The sequence below is a fragment of the Anopheles funestus genome, chromosome 2RL (genome assembly GCF_943734845.2).
Source record: "Anopheles funestus chromosome 2RL, idAnoFuneDA-416_04, whole genome shotgun sequence".
In the NCBI taxonomy this organism is placed as follows: Eukaryota; Metazoa; Arthropoda; class Insecta; order Diptera; family Culicidae; genus Anopheles; species Anopheles funestus.
Window position 1 is genome coordinate 68,703,780 of NC_064598.1, and position 20,926 is coordinate 68,724,705.

The following is a 20,926-nucleotide window of genomic DNA, read 5'->3' on the forward strand; positions in this document are numbered from 1 at the left end:
TTTTTCATGCAGAACCGCGATCACCAGGTGCAGCTTGGCTACCGGATGGAAGAGCTGATCTTCAACATGGCCGATGCATATTTCTTCTTCAACGATCTGGAAGAGTGCGATCAGATACATATCGACGACGTTGCGTCCGATGACAACGGGCAGGATCTCAACAACTATAACTTTGCAGCCGATGGGTTCCACAATGCCACACCGCAAGGTAAACATCACATCGACCGGGAGTCACCGGGGGGTGCGCATCCTAAATCAACAACAGAGTGTGTGTGTCTACAGAGCGTTCTCTCTTCACTTTTCTCGTTCAGCAGGAGCTCCACCCAATGTTTGTCTACCGAATGGTGTGCGTGGTGGCGTCGACTGGATGCGAAAGCTCGCGTTTCGCTATCGGAAAATTAAGGACACATACAACACGTACCGGAATAAGTAAGTATTAGTCGGGGGTGGGATCGCGTGAGTGTTGTTACTAAGTATCCGATTTGTTTTGTAGTGTTGGTGGTTTGCTAGGACCGCAGAAACGTGACCACTGGTTGCAGGTACGTTCAGACATCGAGCTCGAGACGGACAGCTGGCACAGTCTAACGCTGAAGTGCTTAAATATGATTGCGCAGCGAGAAAACTGCGTTAATGTGCTCGTAACCACAACGCAGCTTGTACCGGCCCTTGCCAAGATTCTGCTGTACGGATTGGGGCAGGTATTCCCGGTAGAGAACGTGTACAGTGCGAACAAAATTGGTAAGAAATAGTTTAGTAGACGTTGTACTTATGAAAAGATGTTCTTATTTATTCGTTTTTTCCCGTTTGTTCTTCCCAGGCAAGGAACAGTGTTTCGAACGGATTGTAACGCGATTCGGACGCAAAAGCACATACGTCGTGGTAGGCGATGGGCAGGATGAGGAGAATGCGGCCAAAAATCTTAACTTTCCCTTCTGGCGGATATCCAGCCACAGTGACATCAGATCATTGCATACCGCACTGGAGATGGGTTTCTTATGAAAACTTTGCCACTGCTTACACGTCGTGGCCCGTGATTGCCGAATAGAAAGCGCGATAGCGAAATATATCTGCCGAAACAGCAACCCTTTTGCCGTAAAGCCAAACACCAAAAAAACCAAAAGACAAGACAAGTTGATGAGAGAGAGAGAGATGATGCGAGAGCGAAACGTTTCACTAATGGCTTCCGGTTTCCGGTTACTTATCGCTCAAAAACGGGGGTAAAAATTTAGTACAGCGGCGCGGGTCGATGGTAGGGGGCGGCAATGGTTTTTGGCAGCCAGTATTTATTATTGTTTATAGTGCCAGCGCTATGTTAGATGTAAATTATTTTATGCAACTCCTGCACAACATCCATCCCCCCTATCCGAGGTGTGGATGTGTTCCGAAAGTACGTTCGAGAATGGAAATGAAATTGCGCTAAAGTGCCACCTACTGGATGGACACAATAGAATGGAATGGATGAAACAAAAGTAAAGAAGTAAAGCTCTAAAACTGCTCAAAATAATAGAGAACAAAAGAAAAAAAAACAATCCTAATGTGAATGTTTACAAAAATGGCCAAACCAAACACTGAAATGCGTGAAAGAAACACACACACACATAAAAGTCGTGTGTAGAACGCATAAAGCGATGTTTTAAAGGATCTACTCGATATACATATTAGATGGCTATAATGTATGATGCTGGTTCTCGTTTGCAAAAGAGTACGTCGGTACCAGCGGTACCAATATCCCAGTGCAAATACCATTTTCTTTGTTTTATGTTTAGTTTTTTCCCCTTTTCATCTAACGAAAATTGTCTATATAAAATATGTAAAATTATGCTCGAATAATCGAAAGTTATAGAAGCAAAAAGGAGCAAGAGAGAGGGGGATAGAGTGGGTATGTAAAATGGAAAAGATAAAGCAAGTGAAAGTATCTTCTCCCTGGAGATGGTCATCTTTCATTCATTTCATTAGATAGAATCGCAAGTTGTTAGTGAATATATGCGCGTAAGTGGTAATAGTATTATCAACATCATCATCAGCTAATGACCCAAGGAACTTTCGGTTGCTGCTGAACCTTTTCCGGTTCAAAACTGTGTATCATTACTGTTGGTAAATCAGTGTAAATACCTTATCTAAACGTCCTATTGTTCTCACGGTTCTTACTGGCCCTAGTGGGGGAGGTGGAATAGGAAGCGAACAATGTGCCCGGTCGTTCCATTTCTAGGTGTAATTTGTTGTAGCTGTGACATAAAGCAAATCTCCCTGTAACTGGAAAAGTGTGTGGGTCTGATAAAAAAAAAAACACACACACACAATTTCCCTCCAAAAGAAAGTATGATGCCAGTACAGTGCGGGCTAACTTCCTCGAGCAGATGTACATATTCACGATCGTTTATTCAAATCAAAATATTATCCTATAGAATAAAGTTTATCGCAGAAAAGAAAAACAAAAACGGGACAGCTAATCGGGCACTATCACGCGAATTGATCAATAAGTGTTGCACATGCACATGGTTTCGTTGTGGAGAGAGGAAAAGCCTGTCCCAAATACGTGAATACACGATGTACGAAAAGTAAATAAAGAAAAAAAAGTACTTCAGCATAAATGGAATCTGTGTGTGGTTTATGGATTGGTTTATGGAACATATGGATTATTCTGCAAATGGGTATTTGTTAAACGTTTTGTAGTTTTACGAAGTTTTGAGAAGTTTATGGAATTGATGTAATCTAAATATTACAAACTTATTTTTTTAACCGTAATGTCTACGACCGCATACCCGGGTATGTTTTTCATTTTCAAACTTCAATACCTTTTTCCAGAAAAATGATATCCTACTGATTTGTTTTTGTATCTGTAGCAAATTTAATCCTATTTAAAAGGCAGTTTTTAGTTGCAGTTTTCATTAAGAAAAAGTCGAAAAAAGCAATAATAAACAAGTCAGAAAAATCCAATTATTTGCCAAAACAAAGAAAACTAATGTATGTAGCTGTGTACGAAATTAAAAATTTTAATATTCAATACAGCCTGTGTTATTACAGTTTTAAGACGAAAAAGTTCCACTCGCCATACAAAATGTATGGCGCATACCCGGGTATGCCGGTCGTAGACTTGAGGGTGTAAATTTGGTCGTAGACATTACGGTTAAACCGTCGAACCGGTTTACATTTAAAAAACCTGGCAACACTGTATATTTCTATTTCTCACTAGAGGGCAGCAGTGTACAGTAAAATGTGATCGAAGCTTGCAAATTGTCTCTGACGGTGACCGAGGCCTTCACCACAGTGGTTTTGCTGACAGTTCGATAAAACTTGCACCTCTTTTTTTCTAAACACAGGCGTAGTGAAAAAACTTCTTCGATTCTCGGTCGGTTCGAAATTCACTGGAGGTGAGTGTTATTTGGTGCTGAGCAAAAACCTTTCGGAAAACGGATTGGTGGTACATTTTCACGACATCCCATCACAAATTGCCGGTAGTGTAGTACAAAGAATGTTTCGATCATAGTAACAGGAACGCAAGTTCTTTTTGATTATCAGGAAAAGTAGTGTTTTTTTTGGGGTTATGATTTCGTAATCGGAGAAAGATGGTGAAATTTAGTTAAACAAGGATGTGGCGGATGCACATTCCAACGCTAATGCATTTTCTTATCGGTGATGCGATAGTTTGCGTGAGTTTCTACAGACCGTGCACGGTTGCATGGTACCGTGGTTGCAGAAAATGGGATATATGAAGGGTTACATAATGCTGTGTACTTTTTTCTTCTTCTGACTGTCTCTGTGCGCCATCCCCAATCAAAGCAGTCATATGTTCCTTGAACAAACAGTCGTCTAACCTTCACATCGCCCTGTGTTGACTTCTGTCTCGAGTGCAATATTTAATCGTTTCTCGCGGTTATCACACATATCCTTTACGATAGGTACGATGGCCAACGTGAACCTTGCGTCGGTGGTGCTGCGAAATGCGCTGCGTACGAAGATGGGCACCCGTCAGGCCCATGACATGATCTCGCAGAAGATTGGCAAACGGGAAGTGGTCGGTCACGGCTGGAACGGTATGGCAGTTTATGCTGATCGTGTCGACTACCCGATGCCGGCCATCCGCTTCAAGGAAAACACTCGTGATGTCCTGGTAAGTGTTGTTGTTTTTTTTTTGCATACACCATACTATCTTAAATGTGCCTTTTTAACCGGACATTCGTTTGTTTTCCTCCCCGTTAGGCTCTGCGCGAGAAGGAGAAGGGTGACTGGAAGAAGCTGTCGGTGCAGGAAAAGAAAGCCCTGTACCGTGCATCGTTCTGCCAAACCTTCGCCGAGATGAAGCACCCGACCGGTGAATGGAAAGCCTGCCTTGGTGCCGCCCTGATTGCGACGTCCATGAGCTTGATTGGCATGATGCTGCTGAAGGCATTCGTGTACGACCCGATCCCGGAAACGTTCGATGAAGAGCACCAGAAGGCACAGCTTAAGCGTATGCTTGACCTGAACATCAACCCAATCCATGGTGTGTCCTCGAAGTGGGACTACGACAACAACAAGTGGAAGTAAAGCGTCGCCAGTCCGGACAGGCGCGCGCACTGCTGTGGGCTGTTGTGAAAGTAATTAAATTCCGTGATCGTACATGGTTCGCAGCTTGTTGTTCTGTGAGCGCTTGTTGAGCAAATAAATATCAGTGTCGCCTCTAGGGTACTTTATGTGGTCCTTTTTTTTTTTGGTGTCGATCGAAGGTAGTGAAATCCATTAATTGAAGAGTGTGATCACCATTCTCGGTTAAAAAAAGAGTTTGTTCTTTGAGGATGATTCTTTGTCTGTCTTGTGGCACGTTCATAACGTTGGTCTTATATAATGCTATGATGTAGCAACAATTCTGCTCATGTGCGCGCATATTTAGGGAAGTGAATTCATCGTTGATATTCCACTACAGCAGGTGCATTTCGTAGAGAAACGAAAAAAATAATCATCATCAAATTAATCTCCTTGTGTGCCTTGTGTCATGTTCCACTCACTGGACTGACTTGATTTATTGGCATTTAATAAATTACATATACGATTACAATTAGAAAAAACTAAGAATTACACAATGGACAGCTGACCTCCTTAAAAGCAAGTAATAAATTCGTTAAAGCAATATTTAGCAAAAAAAGAAAATTAAAAACAATTTCAAATAAAAGAATAAGACAACGAACGTTATTTCTCGTTACAGGACGAGTGAAACTATCTTTTCCCGTTCATTTGCTGCTCGAACTTGCTGCCCCAGCGTAGTTTGTTCTACCCCATGCATTCAGACTCGGTACGATGATACGGCGCTGGCCATTTTCTCGCTGCAGTACCTCCATCAGGCTCATGCTCGGTAACCACGACTAAAAGTTGCAAAGCAAAATCCACAACTTAGTAACAGAAAAGAGAATGAAAATTTCTAACTCCACCTACCGTAAAGCGATCCGCCGTTGCGACGACGTTCCGATTCGGTTCCGCATCGTATGCAACCGATTCCACACCAAACATGTGACACATTTCGTGCACCACGGCACGCTTCTCGCGGTTCATCACCGGGAACGAGTAGGAGCGTGACTTTTGTTTGCTTTCCTTCGCAAGCTTCACCAGCTCGGTTAGCTTTTCGTGTATCATCTGCACCAGGGCGGGATCTTTCTTTGCATACGCACGCAACGTTTCGGAGTAATTCGGTTGCAACTTTGACGGTAGATCGGGATTGCGTGTCTGTAGCGCTATCGCAATGCGGCGGTTACGCTCCAGCAGTCTGCATTCTTCATTACACTCGAGTCTGTTGAGAGAATGGGGCGATTAATTCTTTCGATTCCAGCCCGCAACGAATTCTACTTACGTTTTATTATTTTTCGGTCGAATGGGTCCCAAAATGTCGCTCAGTTCGACCGATCCGCCACGTTGCATTTCCTGCACGGACGAGGCAAGCTGCGACGTTGCTATGCGACGGTACTCTTTGGAGAAATCGTGACACGTCCGTTGCTGCTTACGGTTGCCACAGTCGCAGGTCACCTCCACCACAATCTTGCACGGAACATCGGGACATTCGTCCTCGTGGCAAGGTGCATTACACGCGTGCACGCACGCTTCCCGCGTTTTCGTACAGTTCTGTTTGCAAACGGTTCCCTCCTGCATGCATTCATCTTCATGGCATGCTCGGATACATTTGTGTCGACCGCAGGCGAGCGGTTTCCCGCAAGGCATACCGCAGCTAAACGATTCCTGATAGCACGGGATGGTTTTACGCTGTTCGTGCTTACCGTAACATGACTTCGTCGTCAGCACGACGCACGGTGGACATTCCGGTTCGGCGTGACAATTGTGCAGGGCCGGATGGTCGCACGCATGCCTCCGATTGCAAGGCCGTTCGCAGGCCGGTTTTTTCGTCCCGCAAGGTACGGGCGGATAGATTATGTTAGCGCCACAGTCGCAGGTCAGCTCGTCGAACGAAACGCGATGACAAGGCCGACAGTTACCCTTGTGGCACGGTTTATCACAGCGATGGCGTCCACAGGACAGCGGCAACGAGCAGGTTTTCGGACAGATGTGATCAATATCGATACAGCACACCTGATTACATTTGTGCTTCGCGCAGCTGCGCCTTCGTACACAGCGCTTCTTGCACCGGGCATCGTCGGCACGTGTCGTCAGGTCTTTGCACTTCATCGGCTGATCCATGTTTCCGCAGCGGCACTTCACGGTGGTCGACTTTTTGCATGTTGGACAATCGCCCCGATGACACTGCGCCTCGCAGCAATGGTTGGCACCGGGTGGACCGCACGCCAGCTTACGGCCACAGCTGCCGGCACAGGTTGGTATGGGATCGAGGCACGATTTGCGGCTACCCGGTTCGATCACTTCCCGTCCGCAAGGACAACTGAGGACGCGCTCGGGCGCATCGGCACACGGATCACACTCACCCTCGTGACACAACCGTTGGCACTGATGGTTCCCACAGTCCAACGGAAGGCCACACGTTTTCCCACATCCATAGTTCATCTGTTCCAGATTTTCCACACTACATACGACCATCCGTTCACTTTTGCCGCAGTGACAGTTATGTTGGACCTGTTCCGCACACACTTCGCACGCTGCTGCGTGGCAGCGTTTCACGCAACGATGAAGCGCACAGTTCAGTGGTTTGTCGCACACGGAATCACACAGCAGCTCCTCCTTCATACAGCACTGGACCAATTTTGCCAATCGTCCACAACCGCACATACGCTGTACCGATGCCTGACACGGTGGGCACGGTCCGGGATGGCATAACAGTGTGCACGCGTGCTCACAAAGCTCACGGCGTCCGCACAGTTCCCCACAGGTGTGTGCTAAATCTTCCCGATTGTACGTGGGATTTTTCTTCTTGCCGCAGAAACAAAAGTACTCCCGTGGAATCTTCTTCGTGACGTGCTGGCAGGCCGGACAGCGCCATCCAGATCCATCCTCTGCCTGTGAACTCGTGGCCCACTTGGTAACGCAAGCAAGATGCAGTATGTGGTAGCAGTTCCCACACGACCAGATCGATTGCATCGGTTTGACTATTTCACAGCACACTAAACACTCCAGCCGATAGCATTCGATCTCGCGCATAAGCTTTTCGCGCTGGGAACACTTCGACAGTGGCTTTATTGTTGGTGATTCCGGTGGCGGTGGTTTAGCTTCCGTTTTCGACGATGAACCATTCGAACGCCGTTCGTCGGTTTCGGTTTGTATCGTACGATTACCCCACTGTCTTGCTCCGGCACGTCGTGAAGAGTTTTCACCATTGCGTGAAGGAGGACAATCGCCCGCATAATCATCCTCGTGCACCCGAAGCCTTCCACTACCGGCAGTAGATTGGTTGGATTTCCACTTTCCCTGACGAGCCACGGGACGGTCGTCTCTCGTATGCCAACCGTTGCGTGGTTTCAGGGTTTCGTTTCTACGCGGACGGCTTGCAGATCTTCCGGCACCGTAGTGATTCGACGATCCTGCACGTATATTTTCCCTATCATCTGCATCATCATCGTCATCCATCTCAGCAGCCGACGCTAGTGTGGTGGTTGCCATCGAAACGTTCGTTTGTGGTACGCCATCGTTCGCCTCCGTTTGGTACTTGCGAGGGATAAACTCGGCTGCAGTTGGGGTCAAATTGGAGGTAAAGCCATAATACTGAAACGTTGTTGGTTGTTGCGGTTCCTGCAGCTGGTTGGTATTGGTAGTGGTGGGATTCGATCGGAGGTATTGCAGTTGCTGCTGTATTTGGACCCGAGCATTGAACTGGGAGATGAAGTCATCGAAGCTGCTGCTGCCACTGCTGCCCGCAGCCGCACTTCCATCGCTCGTTGCCATGGTGGCCGCGAGGTGTATACCCTCGGGCGCCCGCGAGCCGGCAAAGCTTGCTACCAGACGGTTGGTTTTACACAGACAATTACGCGTCTAGGCAGCGAATGACTGGGGATGATAAAAACGATATCATTGCTCTATGTGACGAAATCGCAAATGGGGACAGGCATGGTTGTAGGGCGTCAAAATCGTTGTGTTATGGAAAATGATAGTATACATAACTTTACGCAATCTTTACGCACCTAGCAAATAAAGAAACTTTCTAACTTTCTGTGTAAATTAAATAATAAAGTACAAAATCAATCACAATGCACACGGGAAAACACCACTGGCACGCAAGGATCCGAAGAAATTGGACGTGCTGTCAGTTTTGACAGCATCCAACTGTTTGTCAAACTTCGGCAAACGGCAAGCTAGCTTCGGAAAATCATCGGACTGAATACAAAGAAGAAGCAATAGTAGCGCAAATCAACAACAAACTTGGTACGGAATTGCTGCTGATCAGGCTGAACATACGTATTACTCGCAAAACTTGTGTGTACAGTAGTGAAAAAGTAGAAAAGGGTTGTAATTTGTTTCGATTCTAAGATCATTTATGTGGCACCATGACTTGGGAACATCTAGAACGAGGAAGCTCACCAGTGGATTGGTGCGAGGGCAACTATCTCGTGTCGCCAGATATTGCCGAATTTGTTAATACGGTACGTATTAAAAAAAACGTGTTGGTGCTACAATTTGAGCAGAAATCTCAGTTCACCGTTCGCTAAAGTGTGTTCTGCGTGGCATTGGCAGAGATGGCGAAACGCTCGTCTATTGCATTATGTAATTACACATCCCTTCTACCGCCATGTGCGCAATTACCCGCATTCCACAATTGCAATGCGTAAATGAAAGTTGAATTTGCTCGTGTAACATGTTTTATCCACCAGTTTTGTATTTCCTAATCGATACAAGCTTTCCTGTTCGCAGATAAGCAATGTTCTGTTCCTGCTTGGTCCTCCGTTTCTCATCTACCTGTTTAAGGACTACGGCAAGTTCATACAACCGGCCATTCATCTGATCTGGGTGCTGCTGATAGTGGTCGGTCTGTCCTCGGCATACTTCCACGCGACGCTCAGCCTGCTCGGTCAATTGCTGGACGAGCTGACCATACTATGGGTATTTATGGCTACGTTAAGTCTGTTCTGTCCAAGGCGCCATTTCCCCAGAATTTTCAAGCGTTCGAGGTAAAGCATGTTTATCGTCGTGTTGGTAGAACAGAAAAAACAACATATTAAACTTTTTGTTTTACAGAAAACGATTCTGCTTGTCGATGACAGTATTTTCGATTGCAGCAACGGCACTTTCATTTTGTCATCCCGCGATAAATGCGTTCGCGCTCATGTTCCTGGCCATACCCGCCACCTATTTGCTTTACCAGGAGCTAAAAATGTAAGTGCCAAACTACAGCAAACCACACAAAAATGTGCAGTTAGACCTTGTAATGACCTACATAATTTTGCAGCGTGCAAGATCAGCGTGTGTATCGGCTCGGTGTACGCAATACCACCATCCTGATTATGGCCATCGTTTGCTGGATTAACGATCGTATGTTTTGTGATGCCTGGTCATCGATGAACTTTCCGTACCTGCACGGATTCTGGCACATTCTCATCTTCATCTCCGCCTATCCGGCCTGCGTACTGTTTGCCTACTTTTTCGTCAACGACGAACGTCCCGAAAGTCGCCCCACACTAAAGTACTGGCCTCGGAACGATTTCGAACTCGGCATACCGTACGTGTCGATCAATTACGACAAAAAGTTCGATGATCCTATTTAAATGTTGATTCGAGTTGGGTGTAGTTAAAATTTGTCTAGGAAATTTCTTCTCGTCTCTCTCTCTCTCTCTAAGCATGCCAAAATAATGCACTTCGTACATTCATTACGTAGCACATGGTTTAGCCATCCATCGTACGCAGGAATAGTAAGAAGTTTTGTAAACGTACCAAAAAATGATAACAGAACGCTTTACACACAACACACACACACACGAGGTTTTATCACAGCAAAGAGCGGAAAGGAATTGTAGTAGAATTTGCTTCCAACGGTTTCGTTCCAGCCGCCACATAACCGTTTGTTGATAAACGTGTACATAGAAACCGTATAGGGTATTGAGTTCAACAACGAAGAGTGATACTAGAACTATGATTTTAATCGTTGCTTTAGGCGACAGTGTGATAGAAAGAAGCAAATTAAATTATTTAAATTATCACTCGGTTTAACATCGATTGGTACATGCAACAGTTTTAATAAAGCAGTGCTAAATGGAAACATTTTTATTAGCTCCTAAAAGTACTGGTGGCGAGTTCATTCTTTTGTCAAGGCCCGAAAAAAATATACTTGCACAGGAATCGTCTGGTCATGGGATGTAGGCGTTTCAGATCTAGGCATTGATTGTATGCAATACTGGTCACAGCTTCAAAAACGTCTCTAACCGTCCGAATCGGACGAAAGATTCGACGAGTTTTCCGATGAGTTTGTAACGCGGGAATGTTTTACCGTGTCATGGTGATGATGATGCCCAACCGAATGCTTTTCACCCCGATAAATGACCGAGTTTTTGTCCGTTTCGTATATCTTTATCTCGTACAAGAGCTCTGGTTTGCTCATGATTAGCTTCAAGCTATCCCAAATGAAGATGGCCACATTCTCCGTGGTGCTGGCCAGATTCTTAAAGTATGGCACGTCTTTATCGAGGTTTAGATGGTCCAACTTTTTCATGATTGCTTGATCCATGTACTCCTTAAGATCGGTTATGTTCATGACCATGCCCGTCTTGCTATCGACTGGGCCACGTACCGTGACCTCCACTGGAAACAAAGAGCGAAAGGGTAGAAAACATGCTTCAAGGTTCGGCATACCGTTAGTTCGTACCGGTATAGTTGTGTCCATGCCCGTTAGGATTGTTACACTTGCCGTACACCTGTCGGTTCACTTCCTCACTCAGGAAGGGACTACAGTAGAAGAAATGGATATAGTTGAAAAGAATTGCTATATCATATCATTACCATATTGTACCGGTAACTAACCTATGTAACCGGTGGCATGCACTGAAACATTCCTTCCGAGTTAAATAAACTTGTGGCCGAGATGACATGATCAGCTGCAAACTGGCTGTGAAGAAAATTGTGAACCATGAATATGCGTAGTGCTTTAGTACTACAAAACAAATAACATTCAACCTGTTGAATGGGCACTGTGTTCTAGCAAATAAAGCAATAAAAAACTTGCGAAAACAGCACTTTTGTCACGTTTTTATTGCTTGCCTAGCTTTGGATAGCCAAAACAAAACAATCAAATGCGCTTACGTAGCACAGTGGCATAGCATGGGTCATACAAATGGAAAATGTTTTTGTAATTTAAAACAATTAATAGGAAACCCTTCATTCCAAGAGTGTAAAAGTGTTTCAAACACTCTGAGAAATTAGCATAAAAATTCTGCTGTTATTTGAACAAATCCATTGCCTAATGAACAGATATTTAGGTAAAATGTATTACGAAAAAATCAACATGTTGTATTATTTTGTCACACTGTGCAGAGTACATCAAATTGGTTCTAATGTCGGTAGTTGAATTCTACAGCTGAGTTTTGTACTAAAACTGTACTAAACGATTATTTAAATTTAAATTCGATATGCATTCCGTTGGAAAATGAAAGCGTGGTGTGAGTAAATGAGTTTTTGTAACGGCGGTCTTTACATCATGTAAAGATAAAACAAACATCTTCTGATGAAATATGTACCTATTCGATTGATTTGAATTTAATTACGTTTAATATTTTAATGCAATGTTGGTTAAATTTACTTCATATTAAGACCATCCAGATCAAGCCATTCAGACAGGGGAATATCTGTCCCAGTATCTCAGTGTCAAGGTCAATGGTAAATCAATTAGCATTCCATACTCCTCTCGTACTGTCTTTTCATTTGCCAGTTCGGTTTAAACATATCCACCATTACGCCCGTTTTACACGCGGAAAGGACTTTCAACCTCCACAGGAACACAGGAAACAATTACATGAAAATTGTTTGGAAATAATTTCTAAGAAACAGCATTCCCACTTACACTCTAACTACACATGGTACGAGAAGAAAACCGGTCTCCATACCTGCGAGGCGGATTTTCTCGCTGATGCATGTTTTTCCTTCGTCATTTTTCTGCTGCAAAAAGCTATTTTCTCGATAAATGCTCTTACGGTAATTTTATGACATCCGGATGGGGTTTCTTTTCACCACGTACAGACCGCTCTAACCCATCCAACCCGGCTCGAATCTTGTCGTTTTGACCGCACATACGACAAATGGGTTGTAATTCAATGTGGTTAACCGTTCTGCACTTACTGCACGGATAAGCTGCTTCGGTTGCGTTCATCGTCATCGTCGTTTGTCGCTCGGATGTAATCACGTTAGTGGGAAAGGTCCATGCGAGGAGTAGCAGCAGTATTTGATGAGGGAACTACTATTTTTTCTACGTTTTCAAACATTATCTACGCGTATCTCGAACATCGTTCCTTCGTATCGTATCCCCCTGGTAAATGGTATTTCCTGGCGAAAGGCTATCCGAATAACCTTCGCTTACGGATGCACTACGGACGAAAAGGGAGGGTTCTATTTTCAGCTATCTTCCTGCAACGCCTGCAATAGTGCCCAATTGTGCTAATGGTGCTGGGATGATGCCGTTTATAACACGTTCCATTCCAACCCATACGGTCAAAGGGGATTTGAGAAGGGTTCGATAAATTTGAATGCTTTATAATGGTGTGAACAACCCATTGTCCTATGCATTTCAATGAGTCATTTCGAACCGTATTCAATATTTCTTTAACCTTGCAATTGTTAAGCGAAACCACAAAAACGTGATCTTTTAAAGTTGTTTCATGTGCTGAAGTTGATGCAATGCCTGAAAGTGTGCACCATCTAATTGTGTCTGCAATGAAACGAAAGAGGATATACTATTATCAAGTCGCATCATAACGATAGCGGATCAGAATAGAGATGAAGATCTAGATTGACTTTAATTCTTAAACACTACTGTTCCGGTAAAGATTTTGAAATGGTGATAAGAGATGCATCGCCAACAACGTAGCAGCCTTTCGCCTTTCGGAAGTGCCTGTTGAAAGTATTAAAAAATGGATGAAGCTCCAAAATAGCTTCACTAACGATCAACAAGTACTCGTCTAGCTGGGCTTCATGTTATCTTTCCTCCTACTGGAACTTAACCGTGCCGAAACGAGTGGTGTCTACCTCGTTGGTAAACATATTTAGTACGTCCATAAAGATGTTGCTGTAAACTCCCAAAAAGGAACCAAAAACCAAAAGTGTAAGATGGATAAGATTGTTCCCAAAAAAAAGGAAAAAAAAACGAACGAAACTCCAAGCACCGAATTGCAAACACCAAATTACCCTTGCCCACACCCAACCACCAGAAGCGTGTGTTGTACTACTGCCCTTGGTTCCCATTCAACACCTTTACGGTTTGAATGTGTCTGTTAAAATTTCCAAACCAACAAAGTCCGCAGGCTCTTTGAAGCGTGAAATACTTCTCCCGTGGAGCTGGTCAACGTTTTCGGGATGGAACAGGAATTCCTTTGACGTGCTCGCGGGGGTGAGTTTTTTTCTTCTTCTCCTCTCTGATCCTTTCTGGGTAGGTAGTAGATCATCCGTACGGTTAACGGTACCGCGCCACATCTTTAGGCTAAGGCTGGAAATATTTTATTTATGCACTACACCGTATATCCCACAGCAAAAGGATTTATGATGCCATGTTCCGGCGATACGGTGATGGTACGCTGTAATGGAGATTCGGACGAAGATGGCAGAATGGCAGGGCAGGGACGTTTGGGTCGGTGTATGTTTGTGGTGAATTATAGATCCATTTTGTACGGGGCGTGAATAATGGGAAAGTGTGTGAGAGTTTGTGCTCAGCTATGTACTACATGTACTATTATGCCGCTGTACGGATGTTAGTAGAACTTTCTAAAGAACATGAGGCTTAACCCATGCCCATGTGGTTACATTGAAGCTTTTGAACCAATGGTTCATTAGGATTTTAATTCCTATCCAGTTGTTAGCGGGGTTTTTGTTCATTATCGCACACATTCCTACCAGCTAGCAAGTTCACTAACTGCCGGCTTACAGCTTACTCGTGTCAATAGTAGAAAGATAATTATCATTAAGCACCTTCATCTGGTGGAACATTTTAATTTACTAAGAAATCTTCTCCACACAGCCGATGCCAGGGCATGAACGTGATTAATGGACTGGCTTGGCTCGTTCATTCCCCACTGAAGTCTTATCGCTTTCAATCTCTTCAACCTTAAAGTTCGCTACTTCGTGAGATTTTATTGACAATGGAGTTCCACACACCCTGGCAAGAATCTCTAATGCATGTAACGGCAGAAGGATTACACACTTTTGCACTGATCGCTGCACGAATTCGCTTTCATCGGGTTTTCCATCTCGCATCAAACCACCTGATACACTGACTACCAGTTTACCCATCTTGACGCTTTTCGAGGATAAAAGCACATGTGGTGAAAGAGATAGAGATAGAGAGAAACGTGAACCTCCTCGATGGAAAGATCGGTGACGAAAGCAGATAAGCGTTTCCGGTGCTTTTCAAGCACTCACCCTCGCTCGCGTGCGCGAGTGTGTGTGTGTCAATTTGTTGCTGATAAACGGTTTACCGGGTGCACAATGGCGCGTACCGGTGACGCGTACACGCGGTGACGTGCGCCTTTACGTCCTCAGGAAGTACATCGCTATCGTAACAATCTCGCGTTTGTAGTGAGTGCTGATGAAGCAACCGAGTGTGCAATGTAATTGAAATTTAAAACCTTTCTCTGCTACACGAATTTTCCTACCCCTGATAATGTATGTGTGTGTGCATGGGGTCTGTGTCACTCGAGTGTCTGTTTCTGCTCCGGGGAACGTTTGGTGCAACCAGGATGAAGAAATGCTTGCCAAGTTTTGGTTCCCTTCTTTCCCTCCGATTCTGTCACTTCGTCTCGATCCATTTGAGTGCTCATTGTAGGAGCACTTATCCGAACAGCGTCCCTACTCCCACTTCTGCTAAATTTTGTCGAGGGTTCCCTGAGGTGAGGGTAACTTCCGTTTTAACAGAGATACACGGTGCAGTGTATCTGCAGGAATGAGTTTGCTTCCGGTGGGTGGTTTTTTTCTCTCTCTTATTCTCTCCTCTCGCTTCTTTATCTTGTTGCCAGCAGGCTCGTTTGAATGCGAGTCCTGATTGCTTACCGTATCAGCATAAACGATAATCGTATCCGGGCTTCACAGATCGTTGACTCTTACTGGCGGTTTGTGTTGATGCCGGGAGTGTTAAAGGGTCAAAGGACTGTTTGCACGAGAGGAACCAGACAGACGCGGGCCAAAGGTTCGATAGTCAAGTACCATTATTAGCCTAACGGCAGGAGTGATGGTGTCTCAATAAGTGCTTCTGGAGACCGGGGGTTTGAACGCGCCGTGATTTTGTTTGGATAAGAATAGAGTTTTGAGATGTAATCTCTAAACGTGTACCGTGTCGAGACAACAAAGAACTCGGGATGTGGAAATTGCATCTGGGGTGTACTTGAACAGCTATTAAAAAAACTGTCTATGGTAAATAATTCAGTGCGCTTACTTTCGATGTGAGTGAGTCTCTTGTTAGTAAAAGCATTATATCATAGGTATGAGCTTAGGAATTATTCCTCACAAATTGAAGCAGCACATCTGGTAATTTTCTCAAGAAATAAAACGATTTTTGTGCTGTTCAAACACAAACTCCGGAATCGAAATTAAATTGAGATAATAACACAAGGTAGGTAGATATAAAAAGCTATTTTTCACAAAATACTAAGACACTAATACTAATAGAAAGTTTTAAAGAGAGGGCAAATTTTTAAAACAACTTGTTTTAAGATAAATTCGCCCTCAACATTTTTTCTACGTCAATAGTTCTGTGTTCGTATAACATAGAGTAAAGATATTTTTAGATAATATTCTCGGAAATAAATAGCAAATATGTAACTTGGGAATGGTAATTCAATGTAATTTTCCGCCTTGATTCAATGATTCTGACCACAACCAATCAAAATTCCTGACGAAGTGGGATTAATGTGTTCCTTAGAAGGTGAAATTGATCAATTTTACTGCAAACTTGCCATTAAAGAGAGCCGAATAAAAATCATTCGTTGGAAGAACAAAGTACAGATAATCATGGAATTACAGCTAAATATTAAATTCAGCAATACAAAATGTAAGGTTCATAAAAGATGAATCTGGATAAGTAGATAAAGAAAGGCATAAATAAATGGTTCAGCAGAACAGCTTGTTAAGTAATAAAGTTTAGTAAGCTGAATTCATCTTTGAAAATGTCTATGATATGGAACCTTCAGGATATTTGGTGACGTCATGAAAGTGTAACCGAATGTTTACCTTCCAATAATAATAAAGTTTCCAATTTAAGATGGCTTTTCAGAAAGCATAAGAGTATTGCCGACTTGTAAATGGCAGTGCTTCATAATAAGAGATTTTGAGGTACTTGAGATCCATATCATGAAAGTATTTCTAGTGGCTACTAAATAAGTAAGTAGGTTAATGAGCGATGTAAAAAAAAACATAAACTCTATTCAATTTTACTGATAAAATATGACTAGTTTATTGAGATATAATTCTACCTATACAACAATACCATTAGTCTAGACATCACTGCCCATAGTTCCCTGCTTAGTACATCTCTCACATTGCACTAAATAAATATTCGAGCTACTTTCTAACCGTGTTTTTTTAGTGGTGTATGTTTGGAATCTCAACCTCTTCAAACAAAGGTTGAAAGAAAGTGTGCACAGGGTGCTTGAGGATGCTTCAAATAATTTATTACACTAGATCAATGCAGCTGAGCAGCGATCGATAAGCGGACTCATCCAGAGCCCATATCAAGTAGCTAGAATAAATAGTGTTTTATGTATGTATATGCTATCACAACGCTAATCCACACTGAAATTCGACGACTTTTCACAAAGCTTCCTGAAGCAGCTGATCTACCGGGGGTGTGTAGCTGTTACACTTCGGGAAGCCTGCCGGTGGCTTAACCATATCGGTTGTTTCTCCTACCTGCAGTACTAGTGCCATACCGACGGCGGTATGCCATTCGTAGTGGCAGTGCATGAGCCAAAAGCCGGGATTGTTTGCACGGAAGCGTACGCGTGCATATCCACGGCTCGGTATCGAGACCGTGTCCTTCCGTGGCGGAAGAAGGACCGTGTTGCGCTGAAGTAAGCGCTGTCGTGCAATTTGTTGTGCGATCTCGAACGTTACTGGCACCCGTCGATCCTGTCCCAGTTCCATCACAAACATTTGGTAACCGTGAAGGTGGAAAGGATGGTTAAGATCGTTGACGGAAGGTGTTAGATCGAGAATGTACAGTTCAACGAGATCGCCCAGTTCGATCTTGACACGATGGGTGCAAGTGCAGAGCTTTCGATCGGCACACCGAGCTGGACGGGTGTTTTCATCACAGAACATGCTCTCATCGATTTCCTCGGGTTGGGTAAGTAGTGGGAATGGTGGGTACGATAAACTAAGGTTGTTAATGGCACCTTGAAGCATCACCGAGCCATGGATATCTGTTCAGTAATAGAGAGAGAGAGAGAGAGAGAGTTAGAAAATGCAAATACAAACGATCAAATCAAGTGGAATCATTTAAAGGGTATACTACACTTACTCATAAAGTGCTCGTACGGATGTGTCTCGAACATGTTTTGAAAGGTCACGAGACTGTTAACGAAACCGAACGTAAGCTGATGATCTGGCGTCCCGTTGATGACATTCTCGTCTGTGTCGTATGCTTGGAAGTCGGTAATACAATAATCACCAAACTCTGGCCGTCCGCATGTCGCATTTGGGTGGTTAGCCGTGGCAACATTAGGAAATTGCTGTTCGTATGGTGGAGGTGAAGTATTTGGGAAGGCATCATTTTCCTTCGGTCCACTGGTGTATCGTAGTACGGCAAATTGTTCCAGCTCTAGATCAGCACAAGGCCCAAGAGCTCGCAAACGTACCCAATAGGTGTCTGTTAATAATAAATATGAATTCCTGTTAAGAATCAATTCTTCGGTGTAAGTCTCTAGAGATGATCATACCTTTTGGTCCATTTGCCTCCAACACGAAATCGTATCGTTCACCAGACGTAGAGATCAACGTATCGACTTTCCGGGGCTGCAGATGGAACGAATCACTAGCGATCACTTCCATGATGTGATCTTCGATCTGTAGCTGCAGTGGACAAACATGGCTAGCCGCATTGATGAAACGGAATCGGAACCTTGCTCCGCGGCGCACTGTATACACCTCCAGCGGGACATCGGTGGTTTCGTTCTTCTTGCGATCGTAGAATTGACCGCGACCGTTTATAAGAAGATTGATCGGCATAATACCTCCAGCGGATGGTAATCCCGGCATAAACATCTCCCCATCGATATGCATCCAATCGGAACCCACTATCACGTGTGCCGGTGTATCATAGTGGTACAGATCACCATTCGGGTCGGCTTTTCGAGGCTCACGTACAATCAGTGCTCCGTAGTGTCCGTTCACCTTGTGGTGACCGGAGTGTGAATGATAAAACTGTGTTCCAGGTTCGGTGGCTAGGAATGCGTACCGGAAGGTATTTCCAAACCCGATCGGACACTGCGTAATGAAGGGCACACCGTCCATGTATGGTGTAGCACGCTGATGAAGACCATGCCAATGGATAGACGCCGATGTGCCTGCCATTGCATTCGTCATATCAACGACGATCAGATCGTTATGACAAACGTTGATCGGTGGTCCGGGAATGTTGCGGTTCAGGCTCATCACACCCCGTTCGACACCGTCCGCTGTTATGCAAGCAGGATGGTAACAGTCGGTATGATTACCTTTAGCACAATTACGGCAAGCACTGGAGGAGATAGCAAAGGATGAGATAGAAAATTAATTTTAATCCGATAACGTGTGATTAAGTAATTCAGATTCAAACTGGTTCGTATGCGTGACTATCCTAGCTTATCATTTCCTTTTGAGCTTTAGAGTTAAAATCCATCTCTTAGCAGGTTAATCTATTCTGGCACATGCTGATGACAAAGGCACTTCAGGAGATCTAGCGATTTGTTGGAATGTCTGTAAGACACAACAAGTGCCTAACACACTTTAGGTGGCTCAAATTAGGCATTACAAAATCCTCGTGATATTCGCATTTCTGAGTTGCATACTAAATATAAATGAAGCTTTAGAGATACAAAAGGAACACTTCTGACGGTCGACGCACTTCACGTACTGTTTGCGTTAGAGCTTTTAGCACGCGCATACTAACAATCTAATAGTCATCGATGGAGTACCTGTCTTGCCTTTTTGCTGTATTTTTTTTTGTTCAAATAGTTTACATGATTCATTAGCTGCCTAAGTGCATCGTACTAAAAATCTTGAAACAAAAGTGGAGGAAGTTTTTGGGAAATGCAGTAGTTGGCGATTTTATGGCACACTTTCGTTAGTCATCGATGTACAGCAGTGTTGTGTTTTTTACGGCATACGCAACGAACAGCGTCTATTAGCATTGAACTTCACGCGACGTTTCTATGGTGCAATATCTTTCAGCTGTCTGGATGGATGATGGATTATATCACTAAGTACACAGCGGCCATATTCCGTTACATTTGTGCTTTATAGCGGCACGGTACGTCAGTTGCAACCGTATGTAAATCATTCAACGCAAATTTTATGATGTTCAGACTTACGGTCCCATCACGTGGTAGTGTTCCATCGTCCAGGAAAAGTAGCAGATCCGTGGCTGTGTTTCGTCACACTGGCGTAAACATTGTTCGCCCGGAAATGCGCGTACATCGAGCGTACCGTTCGTTGATTTAAGTAACGCTTGCAGCCAGCTCTGAGCAGCACTTGCACTCGTGGCACACACGACTATCACAGTAAGAATCACTAACGTTGCCGATCGCAGAATCATCATCGCACTGATCCTGATTCTAAATTACAATTCCGAACAAACACACAAATGTTTGAAAGATGCTTTTATACGAAATATTCAAACGATGCAACCCAGAACAGTGGGAGACCATGCACTGCGATGGGAACTCACTGTAACACTGACCTGTCGGTTAATGGGAAGAAATTATTTATAACGGAATGTCTCGTCGACACTGGTACGTACGAGGTTCTCGAGAGACCGTGCATAGTATAAGCCGTGAGGCTTTACTTACAGCTTTAGTGCTTTCGAGATAAGATTTGTGACGTCCTGCACTCCTTCTACCGTAAAAGGGCGGGGGTGAGGGCTTCACTTTACTGCTTTCGCTGGTTTTGTTGCAGGGAAATCCCACGCCCGATTATAGCACAGACCCCCACGGGTCTGGTGTCCATTTCACGAAATCGGAGTTCTATGTCGCAATAATTTTTATTTTCATCCCTACCCATCGGTGAAGTAGCTTGAAAGCTACCGGTTTTAAGCGCATATCAGGATCATGATGCTCTTCAAATAGAAATGCAGCTTTGTTGAGGAAGTTGTAAAATAGTACAGTACAGTAGCATTGGTAGA

At 44.0% G+C, this 20,926-nt stretch overlaps 6 protein-coding genes across 11 annotated transcripts in view; 3 read left to right on the forward strand and 3 right to left on the reverse strand.

Moving 5' to 3' along the window:
* LOC125766315 (developmental protein eyes absent) overlaps positions 1–2,596 on the forward strand; it is a 79,205-nt gene extending 76,609 nt beyond the window's left edge. For 3 of the 4 annotated variants that reach the window (XM_049432143.1, XM_049432141.1, XM_049432142.1), the window contains exons 5-8: positions 13–208; positions 312–429; positions 494–738; positions 818–2,596. In XM_049432143.1, the coding sequence (XP_049288100.1) occupies positions 13–208; positions 312–429; positions 494–738; positions 818–999 (741 nt within the window). In that variant the 3' untranslated portion in view covers positions 1,000–2,596. The remainder of the gene's footprint in view (positions 1–12; positions 209–311; positions 430–493; positions 739–817) is intronic. The other variant, XM_049432144.1, reaches the window with a different exon arrangement.
* Positions 2,597–3,239: 643 nt separating this feature from the next.
* On the forward strand, positions 3,240–4,668 carry LOC125766369 (cytochrome c oxidase subunit 4 isoform 1, mitochondrial-like). 2 transcript variants are annotated; one of them, XM_049432238.1, is made up of 3 exons: positions 3,240–3,371; positions 3,900–4,111; positions 4,201–4,668. In XM_049432238.1, exons 2-3 carry the CDS (start codon positions 3,905–3,907, stop codon positions 4,525–4,527), a joined length of 534 nt encoding a protein of 177 aa, XP_049288195.1. In that variant the 5' UTR covers positions 3,240–3,371; positions 3,900–3,904; the 3' UTR covers positions 4,528–4,668. The 2 variants fall into 2 exon arrangements, with proteins under 2 accessions (XP_049288195.1, XP_049288197.1); XM_049432240.1 differs by having other exon boundaries at positions 3,281–3,455.
* A 285-nt stretch (positions 4,669–4,953) lies between these two features.
* Positions 4,954–8,674, reverse strand: LOC125766306 (protein shuttle craft). Its single transcript, XM_049432126.1, has 4 exons — positions 8,550–8,674; positions 5,822–8,415; positions 5,410–5,761; positions 4,954–5,339 (listed from the first exon to the last, which is right to left on the reverse strand). The coding sequence occupies exons 2-4, from the start codon at positions 8,311–8,313 to the stop codon at positions 5,208–5,210; spliced, it is 2,976 nt and encodes a 991-aa protein (XP_049288083.1). The 5' UTR covers positions 8,314–8,415; positions 8,550–8,674; the 3' UTR covers positions 4,954–5,207.
* Positions 8,675–8,694: 20 nt separating this feature from the next.
* LOC125766360 (alkaline ceramidase) lies at positions 8,695–10,642 on the forward strand. Its single transcript, XM_049432229.1, has 4 exons — positions 8,695–9,008; positions 9,277–9,533; positions 9,601–9,738; positions 9,812–10,642. The coding sequence occupies exons 1-4, from the start codon at positions 8,913–8,915 to the stop codon at positions 10,125–10,127; spliced, it is 807 nt and encodes a 268-aa protein (XP_049288186.1). The 5' UTR covers positions 8,695–8,912; the 3' UTR covers positions 10,128–10,642.
* Positions 10,572–11,654, reverse strand: LOC125766370 (6-pyruvoyl tetrahydrobiopterin synthase). 2 transcript variants are annotated; one of them, XM_049432242.1, is made up of 4 exons: positions 11,530–11,654; positions 11,377–11,461; positions 11,222–11,301; positions 10,572–11,157 (listed from the first exon to the last, which is right to left on the reverse strand). In XM_049432242.1, the coding sequence occupies exons 2-4, from the start codon at positions 11,442–11,444 to the stop codon at positions 10,778–10,780; spliced, it is 528 nt and encodes a 175-aa protein (XP_049288199.1). In that variant the 5' UTR covers positions 11,445–11,461; positions 11,530–11,654; the 3' UTR covers positions 10,572–10,777. The 2 variants fall into 2 exon arrangements, with proteins under 2 accessions (XP_049288199.1, XP_049288198.1); XM_049432241.1 differs by having other exon boundaries at positions 11,377–11,654.
* Positions 11,655–16,977: 5,323 nt separating this feature from the next.
* LOC125766325 (uncharacterized) lies at positions 16,978–20,505 on the reverse strand. The gene is made up of 4 exons (XM_049432169.1): positions 20,118–20,505; positions 18,486–19,285; positions 18,068–18,415; positions 16,978–17,969 (listed from the first exon to the last, which is right to left on the reverse strand). The coding sequence occupies exons 1-4, from the start codon at positions 20,342–20,344 to the stop codon at positions 17,359–17,361; spliced, it is 1,986 nt and encodes a 661-aa protein (XP_049288126.1). The 5' UTR covers positions 20,345–20,505; the 3' UTR covers positions 16,978–17,358.
* Between the last annotated feature and the right edge of the window lie 421 nt (positions 20,506–20,926).

Bases quoted from the DNA above. Each gene is read 5' to 3' on its own strand.
- LOC125766306 (XM_049432126.1), bottom strand. From the start codon at position 8,313: ATGGCAACGAGCGATGGAAGTGCGGCTGCGGGCAGCAGTGGCAGCAGC. The intron at 5,762-5,821 runs GTAAGTAGAATT...TTCTCTCAACAG, and splicing joins CGACCGAAAAATAATAAAAC to ACTCGAGTGTAATGAAGAAT. The intron at 5,340-5,409 runs GTAGGTGGAGTT...TGCAACTTTTAG, and splicing joins CAACGGCGGATCGCTTTACG to TCGTGGTTACCGAGCATGAG.
- LOC125766360 (XM_049432229.1), top strand. From the start codon at position 8,913: ATGACTTGGGAACATCTAGAACGAGGAAGCTCACCAGTGGATTGGTGC. The intron at 9,009-9,276 runs GTACGTATTAAA...TCCTGTTCGCAG, and splicing joins TTGCCGAATTTGTTAATACG to ATAAGCAATGTTCTGTTCCT. The intron at 9,739-9,811 runs GTAAGTGCCAAA...ATAATTTTGCAG, and splicing joins CTTTACCAGGAGCTAAAAAT to CGTGCAAGATCAGCGTGTGT.
- LOC125766369 (XM_049432238.1), top strand. From the start codon at position 3,905: ATGGCCAACGTGAACCTTGCGTCGGTGGTGCTGCGAAATGCGCTGCGT. The intron at 4,112-4,200 runs GTAAGTGTTGTT...CCTCCCCGTTAG, and splicing joins AAAACACTCGTGATGTCCTG to GCTCTGCGCGAGAAGGAGAA.
- LOC125766370 (XM_049432242.1), bottom strand. From the start codon at position 11,444: ATGTCATCTCGGCCACAAGTTTATTTAACTCGGAAGGAATGTTTCAGT. The intron at 11,302-11,376 runs GTTAGTTACCGG...CTTCTACTGTAG, and splicing joins GCATGCCACCGGTTACATAG to TCCCTTCCTGAGTGAGGAAG. The intron at 11,158-11,221 runs GTACGAACTAAC...CTTTGTTTCCAG, and splicing joins GCATGGACACAACTATACCG to TGGAGGTCACGGTACGTGGC.
- LOC125766325 (XM_049432169.1), bottom strand. From the start codon at position 20,344: ATGATGATTCTGCGATCGGCAACGTTAGTGATTCTTACTGTGATAGTC. The intron at 19,286-20,117 runs GTAAGTCTGAAC...TATCTCCTCCAG, and splicing joins CACTACCACGTGATGGGACC to TGCTTGCCGTAATTGTGCTA. The intron at 18,416-18,485 runs GTATGATCATCT...TATTATTAACAG, and splicing joins GGAGGCAAATGGACCAAAAG to ACACCTATTGGGTACGTTTG.